General features: G+C 37.5%; 1 protein-coding gene across 1 annotated transcript; it reads right to left on the bottom strand.

Moving 5' to 3' along the window:
* Positions 1-611: 611 nt before the first annotated feature.
* On the bottom strand, positions 612-20,296 carry LOC145980258 (trafficking protein particle complex subunit 12). The gene is made up of 8 exons (XM_083113267.1): positions 20,209-20,296; positions 16,598-16,696; positions 12,304-13,245; positions 11,096-11,215; positions 6,486-6,596; positions 5,433-5,684; positions 2,803-2,949; positions 612-998 (listed from the first exon to the last, which is right to left on the bottom strand). The coding sequence occupies exons 3-8, from the start codon at positions 13,225-13,227 to the stop codon at positions 612-614; spliced, it is 1,941 nt and encodes a 646-aa protein (XP_082969393.1). The 5' UTR covers positions 13,228-13,245; positions 16,598-16,696; positions 20,209-20,296.
* Positions 20,297-20,549: the final 253 nt, after the last annotated feature.

The raw sequence follows: 20,549 nt of genomic DNA, 5'->3' as shown, positions 1-20,549 counted from the left end.
TAGTTCTAAATTATGTAACCTTCTCCACTCACCTGTCTCCTCATCCCTTTTAGGTCCAAAGATTTTCCTAAGGATCTTATTTTCAAATACTCTCAATTTATGTTCCTCTTTCAATGTAAGGGACCAAGTTTCACATCCATATAATACTACAGGCAAAATTACTGTTTTGTATATTTTAACTTTTAGTTTCTTAGATATTAAACGAGAAGACAAAAGTTTATGAAGAGAGAAGTAACATGCATTTCCTGAATTAAGCCTACTTTTTATTTCCTCTTTAATATAATTTTTATTTGTTAATATTACTCCTAAGTATTTGAATTTGGAAACTGGTTCAAATGAGTTGTTATCAATAATGAATGAATAAACTATTCAATAATACAGTATTTTGGAATAAATTATGAAAAAATATATAAAACAGCATTTTATATTAAATATTCCCAAATACAGAAAACCATTTGTAAGGGAACAGTGAAATGTGTTTTTAGTTCCACATACCCCACCACGAACAAAAAATTACTTTTTCTGGCATTTTGAGCATTTTTGCAAAATCCCCTGACTTTTCTGGTTCTATTTATTTAATTATATTTTTTACTCACTCACACTTGAGTTGATTAACAACACTTTCCATCATCGGCAATCATGATATTAACAGAACATTTATCACTAAAAATATTTACTAAGGTTGTTAATGCATAACAGTTGCTTACCATTACATTTGCAGAGTCCAACAGTGAAGCCTTCTGAAAAGCCTCGTAGCCTTCTTGAAATGCATTCTGGGCAACGGCGATAAGGCCCTTATCAACAAGTTCTCGTATGTCAGGTTCCCTAGCCACGCACCCTGCTCGTCTGATCTCCCTCGCAGCGCTGAAGTGCACCTCTGCCCCGCTGACATCTCCCAGCTGGAGGTACAGGCGACCAAGGGCAGACTCGAGGGCTCGTTGGTGGACGGCGTCCTTCTCTATAAGGATCTCCAATATCTTCACTGCAAGTGTGTAGTCCTTTGAGAAGGAGAACAGAGAAGAAACTTTATTATGTGCTTCCAAGTACTACTCACTGAATTCTTTTCAATACAAGTATCCTCTTGGACAATAGTGTGTCTCAAAAGTCACACGCTATTGACTACAGGGCAAAATGTATAACTCGACCAGGCATTTACCTAGAACTATATTTCGCGAGAGGTCTGAATCAAGTGTGTCACATGTAATAATAATAAGAACAACAACAACAACAACAAAGTTTATAAATAAGAGGCTAATAAAATAAATAAGAAGCCATGGTAGATCAGTCGATAGGGTGTCTGACTACAAGGCATTGACTTAAGCTTTTGAGTCCCAAGGCCATTTTCACATGTCCCTTGGTCCCGAGCTGACTTTGAGCAAAATTCAGAGTTTCAATTAAATGAGAGTAGATCGGAGGCTAATTGCCCTAGAGAGATGAGTGATATACCGTTGTACGCAGAATGAACCAGAGATTCAGACTATATGAAATTTATGCAAATTTGGCGTATATGTGGCAGGGGGAGGGGGCTAACTCTCAAAATTCCAAACTTTTGAGGAAAAAATGGGGTCTGCCCCCTCCCCCCAAGGTAAAAGTACATGACAGTGTCGACATGCACATGGAAATGATCGCTGACATGTAAGGAACACAAAAATATTTGCATTATTATCATATGACCAATGTAACGTGAATTATACCCCCAAAAGGAATGGTCGGCACTGATTCAAGCTTCAAAATGCAGCGGTACCTTGAAATGACTTTAGCTCAGAGACTATTTGCCCTGGAGTTATGAACGATATACCGTTGTACGCAGAATGAATCCCAGATTCAGGCGATATATAATTTATGCACATTCAGCGTGCATATGGAGGGGGAAAGGGGAGAAATCCCCTGAAAAATACTTTTATTAAAAAAATGGGGTTTCCCCCCGCCCACCCAAAATAAGGATGTCAAAATGCACAAAATGCAAAATTTATTCAAATTAGGCATACATATGGAGGGGGAAGGGAGGAACCCCCCAAAAAATAAATTTTAAAAAATTATGTCACCACTCAAAAAATATCCTTGCACTTGGGCACAAAACGACACACACCTATGCACAACTTTCACGGACGAAAAACTAGAAAAATGAGCGCAGATTCTTGCAGCTGCTTGAAATTGTATTTTCAGACAATGCAGGGTAACCCCTGTTGCATCTTGTGGAACACTTGTGCTCAAAAACAAAGGTTTACTTCAGTAGGCCTCGAAATTCCATTCTCACAACGCAGATTCAACAACCAGTCTTCCCCCTCCCCCCACCCCAACCCCTGCTTGCGCCCGCACGGAAAACTTTCATTTTGACATTGGATACTGATAAACAAGCTTCCTTCGAATGCACTTAGCAGGAGGGAGTGAAAAGCATTGCTTTAGAACAACAAAGCCAGTCTTCCTTTGTCGGCAAAAATTTTTCCTTGAAAAGAGACGCAAAAGAGAAGTCCCTTTTCCAGCTTTTCCCCCTCCATTTTCATGAAGAAAAAAAAAGTGCAAGAAACATTTCTGTTAAATACATGTGTTAGAAACAATATTAAAAAAAAATCGAAATTCTAGCCAAAAATAGAAAAGTTATAACGTAAAAACTACGACCTTGACACAGCATCTCAATCGAGATGCTTGGGACCACGAGGGTTACATTTGGGTATCTCGACCGAGACACTTGGGACTCAAAAGGTTAAGAAAAAAGAATTTACCATGCCACAGTCTCACAAAGGTTCAGATTCAATTATCTATATATTTTATATGCACGTTCAATTTACATTACGAGCATACCTTTTGATATAGAGCACAGTTTGCAATGGAATAGAGAACTCTTAATTCGCGTGAAGCCCACAACTTCTTGGATTCACTTCGGTCGATCTGGCTCAGTTCAATTTGGCTTCCATCTTCACACAAACCATCTTCTAAATTCTGCACTACCTTTGATAAGATATGAAAAAAATATATTAGCTCAGAGGTGCAAGTATTCAAGAAAAACAAAAATTTCACTTTTGATAATCAGCTGAAGCTTTGCCAATTTTGTTCATTAAATTTTGTGAATTGCTTAAACTTAGACTGCATTTAACAAAATGCAATTTGAAAGTCTTACATAAGTGTAGTTCTTCTTGCCAGCATCCATGACAAAGTGGATACCATAGCGTTCAATAAAGCCAAGGTTTCTAGGTTTGAGTACTGGGCAAGCATGAATATTTCACTGTCTATCTTTCTCCACTGCCACGACATTATCCAGAATTATAATTGATTCATTGAATTGATTTATTTAACTTCACTTTCCAGTCACTTTTGGCTAATTGCGAAGATGAGGATGAATGGTGATACGATGAAACGGATGAAAGGACAATCACGAGGACAGAATGCAACATGTCCTACAAGGATTATACTGCTGTGTGTCCAGACACGAGAGCCTTGTTAGTCTGCAAAATGCAGTACAGGGTGTACTACATAAAAGATGTGTTGGCATTTGGGTGTCTTCACCAGGGTGCGAAATCATTTAAGACTGGTGTGGGGGAGAAAATATTTATCTACAAACCCCCCTCCCCACAAGCATACAAAAACATACATAAATTATACGATATACATATTTATAAAGTCATTAAAAGTAAAAATAAATTACTAAATTAAAAATAAATAAATTTGTTACTTTTAAATATATTAGATACTATAAAGTAGCAAACTATGTCCTTTACTAACTCGTTAAAGATATTAATACATTACGAAATAGTTGAAGTGGTTTTATTATGTGGAAGTTTTTATTACGTTTTTGCTTTATGTTAATATAAATCAATTAGATTTCATAGTTATTATTGTTTTGCATTCTTGTTTTACTTTTACTGTGCATATTGATGTAGATTTGTTAATGATCTCTTGAGAGAGAAAAAGCATTCAACACTCACAACTACACTAATTTGTGTAGGTTTTCGATATTATTCTTAGTACAGTATATTTGAAATTAAAAATAATTGTTTATCTTTTGTTTGTTCTAACAAAAACTCTCCCCCGAAATTTTTTGGTGGTGGGGGGGGGGGTTTGAAGCCAAGATTGTTGATGGGGGAAATCCCCCCGGATTTTGCACCCTGATCTTCACTACAGGTCACCCCTTACACCAAGCAGAATTTTAATCTGCTACAATTTCTTTCAATTGTCGTCAGGCTTCAGAGTCAAAAGTAAAATTTTGGAGCTCTCAGATGCTCTGAAAGGAGAGAATGCCAGTAATTGTCATGCTTCCCGTATTTCACTGCATATTTGTAGCCATTGCACAATTGTCACATTCGTGCATCAGATAAAGAAAGCAATGACAGTGGCACCGAGTTTTCAGTCACAGAAGATTAAATTTTGTAAGCTCATATTTCACAACACTGATGTAAATTTACTCAAGTGTAAAATTTCAAATATAATGTAGAAATTAATAACAACTAATCAACAAACCTGAAAACTGTTCCCTCAACTGTCATGAAGAAATGTGTGTCAATTTCGACTATTCAACTTTAATGTACCAGGTGTCCCAGAAGTCTTTCCCTGATTACAAACATTATTCATATCCGCTATATGCAATGTAGAGATGCGAAAGTGGTGCCAAAATGTTGGAAAACTAACCAAGTTTATTTGTTGCAGGTTTCAGTAATGTGGCTGTAGTGTAGCAGTGTCAGTGCCAAGGAATCCGGAATTAATGCTCTTGACATCAGGTGGCATCTTTCCATACAATGTTTCTTGGACTTGACAGGATTTGCGAATGAAGATAACTTCCATTTTTTAAATACCAACTTATTGATGGCAGATATTCTAGACGAAAGAATTCTGTACATTTGAAAGTTCCTCTGCACTGTTATTGGTGACCGGGTCTCGTGATACCAGAGGACATGCTGATCTTTTTCCTGATTTGTGAACATTTCCGGTTTTCTGGGCACTGACACTGCTACACTACAGCCACGTTACTCAAACCTGCAACAAAAAAACTTGGTTAGTTTTCCAACATTTTGGCACCACTTTCACATCTCTACATTGCATATAGCAGATATGAATAAAGTTTGTAATCAGGGGAAGACTTCTGGGACACCCGGTATATTCACGAGTATCTCATGCATCTTAACCTTGCACCGAAGATAGTTTAATAATAAATATTCATGTAATGGTTGCACCCCACTTTTTTTTCAAACAAAATTTGGCATAAAATCTGAATGATTGTGGGGTGAAACGGGTATATAAGAAAAATGCTCCAGTATTGCAATGATGTGTTGAAATATACTCTAATGCCCTCAAATATGCATTTAGAACTTAGCTAAATTGGTCCAGGTACACTTAAATGAAGTTGTGTACTGGCATCTGTCCTTGAATTATTACGATACTAACCGTTGGCTGGAAAAGTTTTCAAAACGCGCAGGGTAAGATGTTATTACACCACCTACCTTCCGAACTGTCCCCAGCAGAGCATGCAGGCGATTCAGGGCTTCCTGGTGCTTCATCGTGTACTGCGGCAGTTCCGCCAGCACGAGGCGGAAGCTGAACGGAACCATTGAGCCTACCCTCCCTCCGTACAGTTCCGGGTAGAACTGGAAGTACAAATCTGGGCGATCCAAATCACCAAAGGGCTCTGCTTCGACTTCAGCCACAGAAAAGGACCGGAGCTTCACATGTAACGCAATACGTGTGAACCACAGCTGAAAGACAGTAAATACATATATATACATGCCCATTAATTTATTCCATTAAAATTATATTTTAAAAAAATTACACAAAGTAAAGTTTGCTAGACTGCTAAAATATTTTAAAATATTATTTTTCTTTCTCAAATATAAACAATAATTTTCAATTTTCATTTGCACTAATTCATGGGCATATCTTGGGACCTGACTTAGGGAAGGGGGGGAGGGGAGAATCAAAAAGTTTTCTATCCCATAAACAAAATGTGCAGGAGTATCTTGCAAAATAACTGTTACATTTGCGAAACCATAAAAAAAATATTCATTACTTGGCTCCTCAGTTCCCAGGAGGTTAACGTAAGTAGCTTTAACTTGTAAATTTTAAAAAACCTGAAAATTTTGCACTAATAAAACATGCAGATTATGAAAACACAAGATTGTATTCCCGTCCCTCCTTTTTCTGATTTTTGGTAAAATTTTAGAAGAACATTTTAGAAGCTCCATAAAACACAATGTTAAATAAAAAGCATTCAAACTTGTGAAAGTGTGAAGTTACAACATATGCTATGTACGTAAGGTTGCTTGCAATGTACCATAATACAAATAATTAAATAGTATGTAGTTTTACAAAAAACACATTTCGTGCAAACTTTTTATGAAATAATATCACACAATTTTTTTCCAACTTGTGTATCCCGTGAAAAGATCAAAATTTATGACCAGTCTGCTTTAATCTGAAACAATCTCTCAAGTGAAAGGAATAAAAAATGGGTACTAGATTAATGCACGATAAATAATAACATGTTGGTCATTGCTCACTTGTATAGAATGCGCTGTATGCTTGCTGGGGTGCCCGGCTCGACCAGCTCCTTGACCGTACATTGTTAGAAGCCGCCCTGTAAGGTTTATAGCTGCCCTGAAGCAGCCAGCCTGCAAAGAACAAATAGCTATGAAGTTGCCCATTTGAACATAATTGAAAAATAAATAGCAATTCTCAAAGAAAACTAAACTACTGATATTATGGGTGTAATTTTACTTCCAACAATAACGTAAGTGGAGCCTGAAGAACATACTCACCTCCTCATTCAGTGAGTATTCTGACTGGTTTTATCTTATTTAGCAAAAATTGTTGCCTTTGTGTTTCTTAATAAAGTACTGAACTGCAAAAGTAATTATTTATAGAAAAACCAAATGTGGAAAATTATTGGTAATTTTAATATAAAACTATATCGATATGGACAATTATCACCGTATATAACAGCATAATACAATAAATCTTACTTTTAAAGTATGGCTAGTCACGCTACGCTAATATTATTTGTTTCTTTGAATTGTGGTTTCAAGTCCACTCTTTGCACAGAAAGGCTAATTGGGATCCGAACCACTGTGGCATGTGCCTCCACCATGTATCGAACCTGGAAACCCTTGATTACAAGGTGACATTACCACTATGCCATTGGGGAAGCCAAAATACACTAATATTATTATAATATTAGTTCTGAGGAATCAGGACAAATCACCATAAAACAATACAAGCCATTGTAAAAGGAGCATTTATGGCTATTATTTTGTAATATACTATGACGGTATGTTCTTTGAAACATGGCTGTCTTGAAGCCTCTCATTGTCGCATGCTGTGAACATGTTCTCTACAGGCCCGTAGCCAGGCAGGGGCCAGGGGGGGCTCAGCCCCTGGCACTGCCATCAGCCCCCCTTTACATTAGGTAAACTATTTTGCATAATTTGTTTGCAGAGAAGAGTGAAAATGTAGACAACTCACAACTTTAAGAATACATCCACAGAATATGAACAGTATCTATTACATTCGCTCATTTTGTTTATGAGCAGAAGTAGCTGCAAGTATTTAGAATATTCTCTAGACTTCAGAAAGTTTTTTCATAGGGGAGCTTCTTTACCTGTACCTTCACTGTCCCTGTTGCAACCTCCCGTTTAGGCAGAAATCTGTGACTTTGATGTCATCATGCAAGTTCCCTCCGCATCTGCGTCAAAGATCAACAACAGCTCCCAAGTTTTTGGAAGGAAGGGGAGTTTAATTGCTTCGGCCGGGGGTGGAATATACTGTAGGCACTGTGATTAAATATTGTGCGTTTTTTGTGTGTGATATACATATCACAAGCAAAATTAACGAAATTGAAACAAACACCAAAAATAAAAATATCAGAGATTTATATAAAGGTGTAAATAAGTTTAGAAAGGGGTGGCAACCTAAAGTAAACTTGATAAAAGATAAAGACGGTGATTTTCTTTCTGACCCAAGCGATATTCTAAATAGATGGAAGAACTACTTTAATGACCTTTTAAATGTCCATGTAGGAGATAAATCAGAAGTGAATGAAGTACGCACTGCAGAACCTTTAGTTCCAGAACCTAACTTGACTGAAGTTAAAGATGCTATTAAAAGGCTAAAGAATAACAAAGCACCTGGCATTGATTTAATACCAGCTGAGTTAATTAAATATGGTGGAAATTCATTAATATGTCAAATTCATAAATTAATTTGTTTAATATGGAATAAAGAAGAAATCCCTCAACAGTGGAAAGAATCCATAATTGTTCCTGTGTTTAAAAAAGGTGATAAAATGAACTGCAATAATTACCGTGGAATTTCTCTACTCTCAACAACATATAAAATATTATCTAACATTCTTTTAACAAGACTAACCCCATATGCTAATGAAATTATAGGTGATTATCAATGTGGATTTAAACGCAACAGATCAACTACAGATCAAATTTTTCACATCAGACAGACACTTGAAAAAAAGTGGGAATATAATCAAAATGTCCATCAGCTATTCATTGATTTCAAAAAAGCATATGATTCGGTCAAAAGAGATAAATTATATAATATATTAGTAGAGTTTGGAATACCTAAGAAGCTTGTTAGTATGATCAAAATATGCACCAGTGAAACAGAAAGTAAAATTCGTGTGGGTATTAATATGTCTGACAAATTTACAATTCATGATGGGTTAAAACAAGGAGATGCATTATCTCCATTGCTCTTTAATTTTGCCTTAGAATATGCTGTTAGGAAGGTAAACGAAACTAAAGAAGGACTAAAATTAAATGGTGTGACTCAGTTGTTAGCATATGCAGATGATGTAGACTTACTGGGGGATGATGTGAATACAATTAAGAATAATGCTAAAATATTTTTCAAAACTGCTAAAGAGATAGGTTTGGAAGTTAACAAACATAAAACTAAATATATGCTTACAGGCCGAAACCAAGTGTTAGGTAATAATCAAAATATAATTATTGATAACAACTCGTTTGAAACAGTTTCCAAATTCAAATACTTAGGAGTAATATTAACAAATGAAAAATATATTAAAGAGGAAATAAAAAGTAGGCTTAATTCAGGAAATGCATGTTACTTCTCTCTTCATAAACTTTTGTCTTCTCGTTTAATATCTAAGAAACTAAAAGTTAAAATATACAAAACCGTAATTTTGCCTGTAGTATTATATGGGTGTGAAACTTGGTCCCTTACATTGAAAGAGGAACATAAATTGAGAGTATTTGAAAATAGGATCCTTAGGAAAATATTTGGACCTAAAAGGGATGAGGAGACAGGTGAGTGGAGAAGGTTACATAATTTAGAAGTACATAATTTGTATTCATGTCCAGATGTTATTAGAATAATTAAATCAAGAAGACTTAGGTGGGCAGGCCATGTGGCACGAATGGGAGAGGAAAGAGGAGTTTACAGGATTCTTGTTGGGAAACCTGATGGTAAGAGACCAGTAGGAAGGCCAAGACGAAGATGGAGGGACAACGTCGAGATGGACCTAAGGGAAATCGGTAGCGATGGAAAAGAGTATATAGATCTTGCTCAAGATAGGGACAGATGGAAGGCCTGTGTTGCTGCAGCCATGAACCTTCGGGTTTAAGAAGGCTAGAGAGTTAGTTAGTTAGTTAGTTAGATATACATATCTGTATCATCTAAAATAGTATGGGGTGTGTAAGGGATAATTTCAGTATCGGTCAATTAACACTTCGAGAGATGTTTTAAAAGATGTAGAAAAATGTAGTATTTGTGTTGTATATGATATTTATAAATGAATGAGTGCCCCCCTTACACAAACACACTTAATTTACCTTCATTTTATTTTTTTAAAAAATGGACTTGGTTTACAAAGCCCCCTGAGATGAATTCTAGCTATGGGCCTGGTTCTCTAGTTCTCATTATTACATGCTAAAGTAAAATATATCAGCAAAAAACAGTGGATGAAGAGTATTAACAAACACAGTTTGTTAATACAGTAACAATAGATATATTGTTTTGTGATTCAGTATGTCATACCTACATATGCGGCCTCTCTCCGATGGCGCAGTGGTACCGTTGTCGCCTTGTAATCAAGGGGTCCCTGGTTCGTTACCCTGTGGAGGCACAAGTGGTTCGGATCTCACTTTGAACTGTAGGTCCAGTCCCGATTAGCCTTACTGTGCATAAAGTGGACTTAAAACACCAAATTAATGGTAAACACAGATACTGCTCGTCCTGCGTGGAATAAACATGCTGTAAACATAGCTGCGGCATTCCAAGAAAACTGGTTCTGCTCCATGTAAATAACAAAATGAATCTTGAATTAATTATAGTTTTTAAATGCATTAAGGTTTAAATGTTTGTGAATGCATACAATTTGCATGTTTCACCAACTAAAGTTATTAGCATATGTAGCCTATATGCTTCACAGACAAATGAAGTCAAACTTTGCTACACTTTCAAAGCATCGAACACATAACACATTTTTCTTAATGCTTTTCAAGCATTCATACTCGCAGACATCACAAAGTATTCTATGAAATTAGTTCATTATGAATATTTTACTCCAATCTCATGTTTACAAGCTTACATTTTATGTTTCAATGCCACACACGTTGGAATGCCCCAGCTACTGCTCGTCCACTAAAGGTTACACAATGAAAAACAGTATGCAGTTATGCTTTCAGCATGTGGCAAGCTGTATTCCCAACAGACAACACAGATTATGTATTCTTGTCCTCTGCTTCCCTTTCAGCTGCGCTTATCTTAAAACTTATGTTGTTGTTGAGTTGGTTTATTAAGTCCACTTTATGCACAGTAAGGCTAATCGGGACTGGACCTAGTTTAAAATGGGATCCGAAGCACTATGTGCCTCTACCAGGTATCAAACCTGGGACCCCTTGATTACAAGGCGACGACACTACCATCTCGCCATCGGGAAGGCCTCTTAAAACTTAGGAGACACGTGCAGCTAGTGCCAAAGTTAAAACACGACACTCGGTTTGCACAACTTATTTTCAATCAGGATGGTTTAAAGTCCCAAATTACTTCAGCCTAACTTTCTGCTGTAACTCAGATTCATCCCCAATGATTAATATCTTGGTTATTCTGGAAGCAAATATAAGTAAAAAGGTACCTGTATCAACTCCCTCAGACCTCGGTCATCCTGTGTGACATCATTCACTGTGAGAACTTTTCTTTTACTGGCTTCGGCTTCTCCGAGATAATGGCTGACAACCTCGTGGACAGTATCAACCTACACGACAGTAGTAATTTAGTAGAAAAGTATGTTATAATGGTTTCAAAAGTTTAAAAAAAATCACAAATTACATGACACATTACAATTTGATTTCAAACTTTGAAAAAAAAATCATTAAAACTACAAAATGTGTCTTATTCTCCAGCTTTTTTCATATAATTAGCTTTAGGATATGGGTAATTGCTCATTATACAGGGTAATTCAAAATGAATGATGCAACTTTACACAGTTATTATGACGCAACTATTTATGATAGAAAATCAGACAAGGCCTCAATATAAAGAAAAACTATGGAAGTTTTCTTCTTGCTAAGTGGAATTATGCTGCCTTGCCGCTGTTCCACCAGGATCGCCAGTGTTGCAAAGTGGCTAGTGACCAGCAGAAGGTAGATTGTGTGTTGGAGCCATCAAGAACCGATTCACTCACAATGGTACAAAGACATTTCCACATGCATTTTGGTAGTAATGCATATGTTTCACCCTTGCCAAAGTTACAACTGTGAATTGTTAGTGTCTTCGAAACCACGGACAATAACTTGCTGTCTCGTGCATAGCATGTACTTGATTACCGTTTGGACGTTTACCGCATTACACGTGGTTCCCATGTTGAATCTTTCTAATGCGAGTCATGTGAGTAAAACTTCCACAGTTTTTCTTCATGTTGATGCCTTGCCTGATTTTCTATCATAAATAGTAATGTCATAATAACTGTGTGAATTTGCAAGATTCATTTTGAATTACCCTGTATATTATGCAAACTATTAAAACAAAAGGTTTGGGCAGCATTTTTGCAGAGACTGTATGAAACCCTCTGTAAAATTATCAGTGATTTAGTTCACCACTCACCATCTCATATCTTCACTATGTTAAAACTTGATGTAAAACTATAAAGTGGTCCATAAATCAGTTGACAGTAGTTGTTATTCTCCTTTTCATTCACTAGCATAGTTGCCACGACTAGAGCAGTAGCTTTTTGAAGCTACAACTCACTAAGAACATAACCTCAAATAGTCAATGAAGATATGAATAACTGCTGGTGTCAACTGACTTATGGGTCACCCTGTACATGAAAAGCTGAGTACTGACCATCTCCTCTTCCAGCACGACACCAGGCATCGTAAGAAGATCCCTCTCCGGAAAGTACGTTCCCGGAGGACTCGTGGCCATAGCAATCAAAGCTTGGCGCGTCTGTTCGGAAGGGATCCATGCATCACGACGTCGATCAGATTCGTTCAGATGAACAGACTTGGAGAAAACATCCTCGCTCGGTGAAGGGGTTAAGTATGAATCCGGGGTAAAGTCGGGGGAAGTCACCATGCTGCTGCAACTGCTACCTCCCATCTGTTGCTGCGTAAGGTCCACGCCAAGAGACGACTGAACCGGCGACACGACGCTCGACGAAGGAGCGAATGGGCTGTGACCTGAACTTATCATGTCGAAGAAAGCTTTGCTTGAGTCGCTACTATCGCTGGAAATCTCGGAGAAGATTTTACAAACAACAGGTTCTTCCTTTGAGTCTGATTTTGTGTACACGACGGACGGGACTGCCGAAGAGGCACTCCGGTCTACTTCATCCTGACTAGCTTTAACGATTGCACTGGAGATTTCAACGCTCTGCGGCTGATCCGCAGGCAACACCTTGCTCATCGAACTTTCAATGCTGCCGACTTCAGTTACGGCCGGATTATCCATACCTTTGAACAAATTCTGAGCCGACGAGGGATTTCTTATACTGGTCATCATTGCCGAATTGCTTGCTTGCGGAGGAACGATTTGGTCAAATATATTATCTGATGCATTGCTGCTACCGAAATAAGCACTCAGAGATGGTTCTTTGCCTTTTATGGTTTCAGGTTCCAATTTCACTTTGCCAAGGTCTTGCGTGATGTGCAAAATACCCGAATCTCCGCAACCTGCTCCACTCTGGTCCACTACCAATGTGATGTTCTGCAGTGCTGAACTCGATATGCCTTGCGAACTCTTCACAGCTTCTGCTGGCTTTCCCTCCATCGTTCACAGACCATGAATCTGAGAAAAGAGAAAACCCACGGTGAGATGGAATCTAAGGGAGGTTTCAAACCAAAGTGACAAGCGACACGCGGATTTCACACCGAAGCAACAAGTGCTTCTTCAATCTAAACCAAACTATTCACGCATGAGCAATATGTGCAGCTTGTTGTGCCACTTTGGCTTGAAACATTGCATTTATTTCTTAAGGATGTTTTTGAACAGACACGTGTCACTTCGGTCTAAAATCTGTCTAAGAGACATTCCACAGCAGCATCCACATACAAATAGATTCCGAAGTAACGAAAGGTAATGTACATGTACATAGCTTTCGTCCCTCATTTCTCAACAATCTAAAAGGACAACTTCTATATGTCGGAACCAAATCGGGGAGTAATAAAATTAATTTGCTCCATTTTCCTTTCTTCAACCATTCAAAATGGCTTTCTAAAGTTAAGTCGAAATTACTGAATGCATTACCAAATCAAATCAATCAGTCATATTCATCATAGTGATACAAATGGATACTTAACTGTAACAGATGCAAAATAATCTAACATAGTTTATTTTATTTCATCTGTGACGTTTCGCAAGCTACACATACAACAACACAGCCTCACACGGTTAGTTAATCTACACTTCTTAGGAATGAATGTGTGTCCTTATTTGCTCCTAGGTAAACTGGTTTTTCCTTGCAGTTGTTTCAGCTGGCTGTTTCCCCCCCTCCCTTCCATCCTGTAACCTATTCTTCTTGTCTTCCCTCCCCTCCTCCTTCTGTTGGCTCTGACCTGATGGAGGGAAGGTGGAGAAACAGCCAGCTATGATACCTGCAGGAAGAACCAGTTTACCTAGGAGGAAATAAGACACACATTCATTCCTTAGAAGTGTAGAGTGACTTTGTGAGGTTGTTATTGTACAGTAGCGTACGCAGGATTTCATCAAGGGGGGTGTTATTTCGAAAACTTTCTACAAATTCACATTACCATTGTTTTATTATATTTTAATTAATTAATAATAATAAATTAATTAATAATCCTTATAATTAATTAATTAGTTTAATTACTACTAATGCAGCTGCTATTTATGAATTAAATTTCTTTTGTTTCTTTGTTACAAAATAATTGTCTAGTCAACAGTTATTTGTATATGATAAGTGAGATATTTTAAGTGTGAAGAAAATCCATAAAAACAAGCAAATATATTAAATTTATTGAAATAATTGAAATATGAAACTCATTCAAGCATCCGCGCTGGTCTAGTCTGACAATGTCGTGGGAGATTCGGGTTATATTCCCGGAATTGGTTGGAATTTATCCAGCCTTGTCTCCGCACCCAGCCTCATAGCAATGGGTACCTGAGAGCAACCCTGGGGAATGAAGGCTGCCGGAGCATGGTGCTGATCACATCACCTGCAAAATAGTTCGAGATCGAGAATCTTTGGGGCCCACCACACCACTACGTGTGCCTTCATGGCACGGTGCTATATGCACGGCGGAACTTACATTACCTTTACCTATGGAACTCGCCCAGGATGATGATTAAGCGCGAGAATACATGTTGCTAAATTCCACTGAGTCTATGTTTAAGTTGAAAAGTAAGTTTATAGACATTCCAACACATTCATCACTTCTAGGTGATTCACAAAGCACTTCTTCAACATTATTTAATGATGTGGATGTAGACTCAGCATCACTTGAGAGTTCACAAGTGGATGTGAAATCAGTACCGGGAAGAACGTTTACAATAAGGTCGGCACACTGCGACGAAGGAAGGAATTTTCACAATTCTTGCGAGAGTCACTGCGTGACTTTTGCAAAAAAAACTGCAAAATTGAACTTTACGGCCGCTTAGATTGTGTTTGGAATGTTGTGCTTTTCTTCATGCTGCATGGGAATAATAATTCAAATTATTATTATTACTGTCGCAGATCTTTGACTAGCCATTTTTAATTTGTGATAAATTAGCCATTTTTAATTTTTTCTACAGCATTTTCCATAATATTTCAAAAGCTCAAGGGGGGGGGTTAAACCCGGTAACCCCCCACCCCCTTGTGTACGCCACTGTTATTGTATGTATATCTTAGTATAGCTTGAAAAAGTTCTGGGAAACCAGAATGAAATGATAAAATAAAATAAAAACCACTAAAAATAACCGTGTTAGATTATTTTGCATGTATAAAAAGTGGTTATGCGAACCTTTAAGAAGAACATAGATTAAGTGTAACAATCGCAGCAACGAGGATGAGTAAATAATCAGATGAAACTGATGAAGGGGTAGTGACAAGAACTTCAGTGCAAGATCTTAGGTCAACAACTTAACATGCTCGGCTAATGAAACAGCTACAAAGAACCAAAACACCCTTTACAACTGCATGTTTCACAATGACTTCAGTAAAACTGGTGCATTGGTCTCCCTCTAAAGTAAACTCTAAAACAGAAGTCGTATTTAGGCCCAAAGCATATTACATACTGCGTGTCAATCTAGGCTTTTAGCAACAAAACATTGATACTTCCAAAAAGCTTCAGTGCAAATAGGGAGCAATAAGCTGTATACAAATCTGTCATAGAGGTTGTTTCCAGTATATACTACAATTCTAGGTTGTTCGGGGAAAAGCACTCAAGTCGAAAAATGCAATTTATTATTTTTGTTATGTTTTACCCATTCGCCGGCTTAAACTGCTTGGCTGCGATGAGGAATGGGATAATTTACATTCACTGCCCTTTACCAATATTTAATAGAGACTATACAAGCGAGTGGGGAGATGACCACGCACGAGCCAGTAAGATAACTAAACACTGATAATGATAAACCCAAAGTGGCACCACTGTATCTGGTTTCCTTGTGGTTCCTCAGCTGAGTGACAGCATGGTGCTGTGTCGGTCCATCGAAGGTGTCCTCAGTGGATTTGCCTAAACCTTTTAAGTGGACCGACTTATAGTAGCGCCATACTTTCTGAAACCTCGGAAAATACAGGCTTCCCGGTAACGTAGCCTAGCGACATCAGCACCACTGCTCCTATTCCAGGATTTCAAATGCTGTGATGGACCTATAACACTCGCACTTCGACCTCTCGATCAAGACACCTCTCATCACCCAGGCACTGCTGGCATTTTTGAGTATACAGCATTTTATTCCGGTTCGTCACATTTTAATACCAAACATTATGGACACGATATACATGTTGGGTCGTCACTGTTTAGAATATTTGAACATGTCCAATATAAAATTATACTAATAATATTTTCATTAATTCATTCAGTGTGACTTAAATGAGCAATAGAAAATTACAGTTTGTGACTTATGTGCCTTTTCCCAAAGACCCTGTGAATCCCCCTTTAATGCAGGAAAATTGCAAAAACAGAAAAAGTATTACCTCCATCAGAATTGCATCTTATCCTTTATGTTAGTTATCAGCCAACTCCATCATTACTGTGTTTCATTAATGCATAACCAAGCTGCTGTTCCCCCGAATCTGTAACAGGATAAAAGATTCATATGGGCAACTACAAGCTGTAAGAAGGGCACTAACATATAAATTAATTATCTTTAAAAGACAAAATCATAATAAATATATCTAAGTATTTGTATATTGGGTATTTTGCATCGCTTTGCTACCACTTTTGACCTTCATCCATTTCATCATTTCACCATTCGTCCCCATCTTTGCCAAAAGTGGCAGAAAAGTGAAACAAAATTACTCAAATCAATCCAAGCACAAGGAAAATAACAGTGCAAGTAATTTCACAAGTAATTTAAAGATAATGGGGAAACAAGGTGAAATGGGCATCAATATGTCAATATCCAAACTAGTTTTTGAAATGTGACTAAGAGGGATGGTTGTCGCAAGCAGCACGACAGGGAGCCGAACCATGTCAGCCTTAGATACCCAAAGGCTGAGTGGGCAGAAGAGTTACTGGCCTGTCTTCTCGACTCGGCCCTTCCATGCCGAGTAGCTATTTACAAGGATAGTGGCTGCAACTGTTTGGTGCTCTTTTGACAGAATAAACCCATGGTTACAGTTGTTTGGTGAGTAAAAATAAGTTCTAGAACCGTTTACATATGTTTATTCTTTGTATGTGAAATCAGTACAATATTTTCAATAGTTCTTCGTTGTACGTATAAATTCTTTATTTTCAACTTTCCTTCTCCTACACTAAATCCATCAAGTGAGGCCTCACATGCCCATCGTTTCTTTTGTCTGTTCCTATAATCGACACCGCATAAATTCCACACACACTCATGTTCACAGTTCTGTACCATAAAGCTATGTTCATGAGCTTGGACCGCCTCCTATTGTTAATTTGGTTGATTTAAAAATATATATAATTAATAAGTGAACTCACAATGTTGCCTCTATTCTACCACCACAGATTCTATTCTGTCCTCAGAAAGTGTTTACATTGATGGAGTGGTCTGTCAAGTTCACGTGCGAGTGAAATGGTGGAGGAAGCAAATCGGTCATGTAGCTGTCCTCTTTGGACATCCACTCTACTGTCCTGACTACTGGCTCTAGTGCTCCCTACAGTTGTTTACACGAGGGGAGTAGCTCGCTTTGTCCTACACACTCCAGCTACTCTCCTGTAGTTTTCTTCATTCTCACATTGGTAGTCATACAGGCATTACAAGAAGTGAAACATGGTGGCTGGAATGTAGCGTGCTGCCCTCAACTGGCATAGTCTAACAGACAGAAGCAGCACTCCCACAGTGGCATCACCATGTGACAGACCTTTTCTTCAGGGGCGGAGCAAGGGAATTCTTGCACACCCCTTAATTTTCTTCCGCACCACCTACGTTCAACTGAAAACACTAACCCTTAATGTGTCATATGTCATGTCGTCATATTGAGCACCGAATGTTAGATACTTGGTTTTATTTGGTGTTTTAAGTCCACTTTATGCACAGTAAGGCTAATCGGGACTGGACCTACAGCTTAAAGTGGGATCCAAACCACTATGTGCCTCCACCGGGTATCGAACCCAGGACCCCTTGATTACAAGGCAACGACGCTACCAGTGCACCATCGGGGAGGCCTGAATGTTAGATACTGAAGTAAGACTGTTATTATTGTATGGAACAGGCAAGCACTGAAAGAGATGCCGATATACCTAGGCTGGTCATAAATACTGTTACAAACTTTCGGCGTGGACTGCAGCAGCGAAGATATAGTGCAAGCAATGCAAGCACTGCTTGCACTATTAAAATATTATTTAATGTTTTAGCCTTATTTAGCTTCCATCACAATCGATTTCATGGCCTCAAACTCCTTCAGCAGCCCGTTGCGAGCAGCAAATTCTCTGCTTGCGCCGCCGACACAGGGAATCCTATGCACCCAAAGGAACGTATGGGGAAGCGTGAAATCTCACAGAAAAGCTGATCTCCTTAGTGCTTCTCGAAAAGCAGAAGGAAAGATTGCCAGCAGATCAATAACCAATGTGTCTTTTCATAAGCACATAAGATCACAAGGATACTGATAATTAATAATGATAAAATAACTGAAGGAAACCATTATCATTACTCTAAATTCCATGTTGGTCACTTAAATTACAAATTATTTTGTATTTCGTAAATTTTAGAACGTGTCAAAAGTTTGACATTAGGGGTTGACGCAAAAGGTGGGAAGAGCAACCGCTTGTTTTTCCGGGAAGAGGAACGTCTGCACTTTGCGTCCAGCTCAAATTACATAACCAGTGTTGAGAGCTACAAGTTATTTACACGGTAATTCAAGTGAAATGTTTAACAAATTTTACAAGTGAATAAATTTATGGCTTTTGAATAGAAATTGGGGTGGAAAAAAAGTATCTGAAAAAGGGACTATCTTCTGATATTTGTAAACATCACAATTTAAATGGTATACATTGTACACATTAAGAACAAAGAAACATTTTGTTTCATTATGGCACTTTATTACATAAACATTGTATACATGCTCTTTCTGTTATAATGATTCTGATTCCACAGCGTAATTTCTATCTCCCCAAACTAATATATCTTCTCTCGAGTGAGTAAAAAAATTAAGGAAATAGGTTGGTATCACTTTCTGTTGCTTCAGAGCTTTTCAAAGCTTTGTATTTGGGGCGAGAATCTGTGAGGAAGTGAGTGTTTGTGTTCTGAATTAATCGAAACGAACCAGAATTTGGGAGCGGTTGATACGGCAAAGTGCTGGTGCTTTACTGTTTGTTTGAGTTGGGTTATTAAGTTCACTTTTTGCACAGATAGGTTAATCAGGACTAGGCCTACAGTTTAATATGGGATCCGAACTATGGTTGAATGTGCCTCAACCGGGCAATGAACCCTGGACCCCTTGACTACAAGGAGACATTACCACTACACCATCGGGGAACCCAAAGAGGTGAGTGTACTATTTAGCACAGGCAATAAATATGATATACAATGTGAGTATATAGAAGAAGAATAAAATATAATACTTCAGTATTCTTACTTCAAATTTATGTATGATAACATCTCACAATGAGCCATGAAAATATATATGTAAAAGTATTTCCACTGTCTTACCTATTACTAACTTCTGAAACTGTAAGATAAATTTACATGAATTCAACATAATATGTAATTACTGGAAATATTAAAACATTATAATAGTGTGTTGTTCCATGTAGAACATGTATCATAGTCATATTGAAATAGTTTTAACAGGTACTGAATTTTATGTTTTGTGCTGCTCATGTAAATGCATATGGTACAATTATTCTTAGTTTTTAATTGTAATTGTAAATGGTTTGACCTGTTCAACATCATGTACATTTGTACACATTATGATCTAACGGAAAATAAATAAATAAATATACAATTTAGCAGTCACGAATGTAATAAATTAAAACAAATTACTAATAAAATACACTATTATTTTTTGTTTCAGGCTCATGAGTCTAAAAGTAAACTTTTCATAATGCACAAACCATCTACATCACAACGTATAAGGGAAATTGTAAACTTCCACAATTAGCGTACAAAATACTTAAGTACGGTTTGATTAGTTGTCGTTTCGATACTTTGGTACCACTAACGATGTTCATATTAGTTTCCCCCTAGCAGAAGAAAACTTGCGTTCATTTTTCTCCACATGATGCAGGTCAGCATATGCGATGAGCATATTCTCGTTTGTTTTGAATTGTCGGTTTCAAATAAATATATGACAGATTTTATAGTATAAATTAAAATTAGGAATTAGTTAGTCTAGTGGCATTTTTAAACAAAAAGGTTCCATTTTCAGTACAATGAGAAACTGTTTTGTTGTTTACCCTCCGCAGTGATTGCAACAATCCATCATTGGTATCACTTGATGAAATTTTGAACGTTCACGTGAA

This window comes from Lepisma saccharinum, chromosome 27, assembly GCF_977018435.1.
Source record: "Lepisma saccharinum chromosome 27, izLepSacc3.1, whole genome shotgun sequence".
NCBI lineage: Eukaryota > Metazoa > Arthropoda > Insecta > Zygentoma > Lepismatidae > Lepisma > Lepisma saccharinum.
Note: the sequence above shows the minus strand (reverse complement) of the source record. Positions and strands in the feature narration are given on the sequence as shown.